At 46.0% G+C, this 4,558-nt stretch overlaps 1 protein-coding gene across 1 annotated transcript; it reads left to right on the forward strand.

Moving 5' to 3' along the window:
• The first annotated feature begins 906 nt into the window (after positions 1–906).
• slc35d3 (solute carrier family 35 member D3) lies at positions 907–3,492 on the forward strand. Its single transcript, XM_048531863.1, has 3 exons — positions 907–1,342; positions 2,007–2,710; positions 3,478–3,492. The coding sequence occupies exons 1-3, from the start codon at positions 907–909 to the stop codon at positions 3,490–3,492; spliced, it is 1,155 nt and encodes a 384-aa protein (XP_048387820.1).
• Positions 3,493–4,558: the final 1,066 nt, after the last annotated feature.

Consider the following 4,558-nt stretch of genomic DNA (forward strand, 5'->3'; position numbering starts at 1 on the left):
ACAGAAACACACCTTCTGACATCAAAATTCTAGGCATCTTAAACCTCATTCATTGCCCGTGCTGAGTTTGTGACAATTATACTTAGTCGATTTCGTGGCTATTTCCGTTGCAAAACCCTTTGTTTTATTCTTACTCCTCTAAATTATCAATATTGAACTAAATATCTGAGACAGAAATAGGACTTGGCATTTCCAAGCAGTTGCCTCTATCGTAGCATTTTACGGAGGTATAGCCAGATGTGGGAAGTTACTGCAGTATCGTCAATGCACAGTGAACCTATTCAATTTGCTCTTGATCCTGCAGCTTTCCAGTCGGTATCTGTCGAGGGAAACATTGTGTCCAGAGCGCTTTTACACACTGCATTGAGCAAGGGAAAACGGCACTCCACTCAGTGACAAGTTTGGTGAATTTCGCGTTAGACTTCATTCAGCCAGAAAACCTCTTGTTGGCTTTGACGGCCAGAATGTTCAAGCTGGAAACTGAATCCTGCAGTTTTTGTTTTGACTTGACTGAGGACCCCGAGGCACTGACTCACCGCCAGATCTGCAATACAGCTGCGAACAGAGATGCATATATATAAAAAAAATCTAAGTACTTACATAATTAAGTAAATGGAAAAGTGCAGTCTCAACTGGTTTCCGTGCGTCAGCAGCCCTGGGATCTTGTACATTTGACTTTGGAGCAATTGGAATAAAATCAATAAAAATATTCGATTCGGAGAATTTATATCCCTCCCTGTTCACCCACCACATTGCCCCACCACCAGCACGCACACCCCGCCCTCCGCTACTTAGATGAATGGAAGTTTGGAGCTGATCTGGATGGCAGGATGTTGGTGACAGTCGGTACTTAAGTGCTGAACCGATGCTGAGACCATCTCCACTCAGTCGCACCTCGGCGGAAGGATGCAGTGCTGCAAGGGCCGGCTGCTTGGCATTTCCGTGGCCGTTGCCCACGGCGTGTTCTCCGGCTCCCTGAACATCCTCTTGAAGCTGCTGATCTCTCGCTACAATTTTCTCTTTCTGACGCTGGTGCAGTGCCTGACCAGCAGCACCGCCGCTCTGACCCTGGAGCTGCTTCGAAGGCTCGGTAAAATAGATGTGCCACCTTTCAGCCTGAGTCTGGCCAAAGTGTTCGCCGGAGTCACGCTGTTGTCCACGCTGCAGTCCTGTCTGACCCTCTGGTCACTCCGGGGCCTCAGCCTTCCCATGTACGTAGTTTTCAAGCGCTGCCTACCTCTGGCCACTCTAATCATAGGGGTGTTTGTCCTGAAGAATGGTGTTCCTTCCATTGGTGTGAGTGCAGCTGTCCTTCTGACAACCTGTGGAGCAGCTTTGGCAGGTCAGTTTCACACCCTATTCTCTCCTCCCCTCCCAACACATCGACTCCAGCAGTTTGCACGGTTTGTTCTTTCTCTGTTTGGTTTTGTTTTGCTTTTTACTCGTGTGAGTGAGTAAAGGATGACTTTATTAGCAACGGGGCTGAGGCGGAGAAAGAACGTTTTGCATTGCTTACACACTAAAATAAAACACTAGTGACTGCTGTCAGTAGGCATGAGAAATGCAACCTGAAATTGGATAATGAAGATTTTGTTCGGGGAGGAATGTTACAATTTCCAAACACGCAGAGCTTTAAAAAATCAATATTATCTTTAGATATTTCCCTAATCAACCTGTTCGGAGATGTTACAGAGATAAAGTCGCCATAATCCCACTGGACTGTGGGGCTAATCTCTCATCGGAAAGAAATGTGTGATAGTGGTTTAGCCTGAAGATCACCATACCTCAGGCGAGGGGAAAGGTTCAGGAGAAGAGTCCTTCAATTTGTAACCTCAGTTGGCAAGGGAATTGAGCCCACGATGTTGGCACCACTCACTAGCTGCCTAGTTAACTGACCCGCAAAGATGCTGTTGCACACCTCTGAAGCTGGTGGGAAGTGAATCCAGGTCTCCTGGCTCAGAGGCAATGGTATTGGTTCTCAGGAACTGTTCTGTTCTGTTTTCTAGGAGTTGGCGATCTCTCGGGGGATCCAGTGGGCTATGTGACCGGGATCCTGGCAGTGCTGGTGCACGCTGCCTATCTAGTGGTGATCCAGAAGACGGGCCATGAGCATCCGTACGGCCCCCTGACAGCCCAGTACACCATCGCCATCAGCGCCTCACCCGTGCTCCTGCTCTGCAGCTTTGCCAGCCTGGATGCCATCAAGATCTGGTCCTACCCGCCGTGGCACGATGCCACATTCGGCTGTACCTTCACCGCCTGCATCATGATCGGCTGCCTCATGAACTTCACCACCCTGCACTGCACTTACATCAACTCGGCGGTAACCACCAGCTTCGTTGGCGTGGTCAAGAGCATCGCCACCATCACGGTGGGCATGCTGGCATTCAGAGACGTGGCGCCCACCTCTGTGTTCATTGCCGGCGTGGTGGTTAACACAGTGGGTTCAGTCACCTATTGCATCGTCAAGTATTTCGAGACGAGGCAACAAGCCAAATACGAGGATCTGGAGGAGCTGACCAAGAAGGACGAGGAAAGATTAGTGGAGTCTCCCGCGGTGGCCCCTCAAATGTATGAACTGGAGGAAGGTGCCAACGCACAGGCGCTATCCAATGGAGGTGTGCAGGCTGACCGCAGCCCACTGACTGAAAATTATATCGGGGTCTGGAGGTTATTGAGACGCTTGCAACTTTTCAGAAAAGATCCTTTAGTTCAGGAATCCCAATAAATCACGTCCTCTCTCTAGTTTTGGGAATAGCCGAGAAGGGTTAATATATATGATTGAAGTAGAGTAATCATTCGTGACAGTTCTCACTTCTACTCACCACCAGGCATGGGGTATATTAAAGTTAAGGACTGCACTGTCAGCATTCTGCTTTCAGAAGGGAAAACGGAGTTTCACTCGGTTCAGTTGAAGAAATGCTGGGCGAATACATCTTTCCGAGTGCGTGCCGTTTTGTTTTCTGGCAACAAGATAAACCGGGGCTGGTTAAAATTCTGCAGAGCGGATGTCACTTCAAACAGCGAGTAATCGACCCTAATTCCTCTTTATCTCGCAAGTTGCCTTAGGTAAAACAATAACAAAGATGAAATTCCCAGACGCACGCTCGGCAACTACCACCATACAGACGGAACAGTGGGAAAGGGTAGCTCGCCTTCATATCCTCAAGAGCAACTAGCGGTGGGTGGTAACTGTTAAGCTATCCAGTGTTCCCTGAAAATAATAGGAAACAGATATTTGTAAATTATAGGTGCACAGGAAATAATTACAAACCAATTCTCTCACTCGGTATTGGTTACAATTACAGTACAATCTGAACTCCGATGTGATGCCAGTCTGACCATCAGTTACTCTCCATAGTGTTATTGATATTTCCAAACTCCTCTGGAAATTACTTTCGAGGTATGTTAAAGCGTTTATTCAAATAAAAAATGTTATTTTTGCACACCTGCTGCACCCACTCATCTTATTTTCAGGTTGAAAATATCTGAAAATTGCAGTCGCCCTTTGAAGTAGAAAGAAAAACCTTATGTTCTCACTTTCCATGTAATTGGAGCGTGTTTTCGTTACATGTGGGAGGTCCCCACTGTTGCGACATCACCTTGCCAGCTGCTGTACCTCTCTTCTTGGTAGCAATGTAAAAGCAGACTGAAGTGGTTCCCTTCACGTTGCAATCGCTCCCCCTATTCTCTGATCGATTGTCAAAGCCAATCGACCAAATAAACTTCATGACCAAATCTGTCGATTTGTGTGAATTTGGAGAGATGCCATTTTGAAGATTATCGGGTTCAAGTGAATTATGTTTGAAGAAAACGTCGAAGAGATTTCATTCATAAACAGCGCCCGTGCAGCAGCCCTCCTGCAGATATGAATGAATGGACCAATGAGCACGCTGTAACTGATCCCGCCCCTGTGGTGAAAAGTGAGTGTGAGACTGAGCTCTCCAAATACGGAGTTACCTATACACCTGAGGTCAGTCATGTTGAAACAGAAGCGATATCAGGCGTGAGATGGATAGAAACAAAAATACTCAAATGTCAATGTGCACGATATTAGTAATGGGTCAGCTTGTACCAAAGGATGTAACTAAAATGTGAGTTCTAATTGTACTTTTTCAACCACGTCAGTCGTTTCTGAGAGATTGAGACCTGTGCTGTTAGCAATTTACAAGTTGCCTCTGCTGCTTTGTAATTACATCCACGTGAGAATGTCTCTTTTTAAATTCGATATTATTGAAGTTTTTAATACATTTTCGTTCATTTTTTATAATGCTTTCTGTCGGATGTTGGTGAACTTTCTCCTTTACATGCGCGATAAAATAAATCGAATCTGAGCCGTAGCCGAAATCTCCTGTCACTAGCTGCTTCAGATTCATCAGTCTTCGCGTAAAAGAATAAAATCTATCAATGCTTTGCTCATCCACGTCTCTTGAGTCATGCTTTCTTTATCAGGTATTTTGTGAAATGTGGCAGACCTAACGTTTTGCTTCTTTATCCCTCGAGATTCTTTGAGTAGCTAATGTCCTAAAATGTTTCCAGCTGTTACATACTATCCTTG

Source organism: Stegostoma tigrinum, chromosome 4 (genome assembly GCF_030684315.1).
Source record: "Stegostoma tigrinum isolate sSteTig4 chromosome 4, sSteTig4.hap1, whole genome shotgun sequence".
In the NCBI taxonomy this organism is placed as follows: domain Eukaryota; kingdom Metazoa; phylum Chordata; class Chondrichthyes; order Orectolobiformes; family Stegostomatidae; genus Stegostoma; species Stegostoma tigrinum.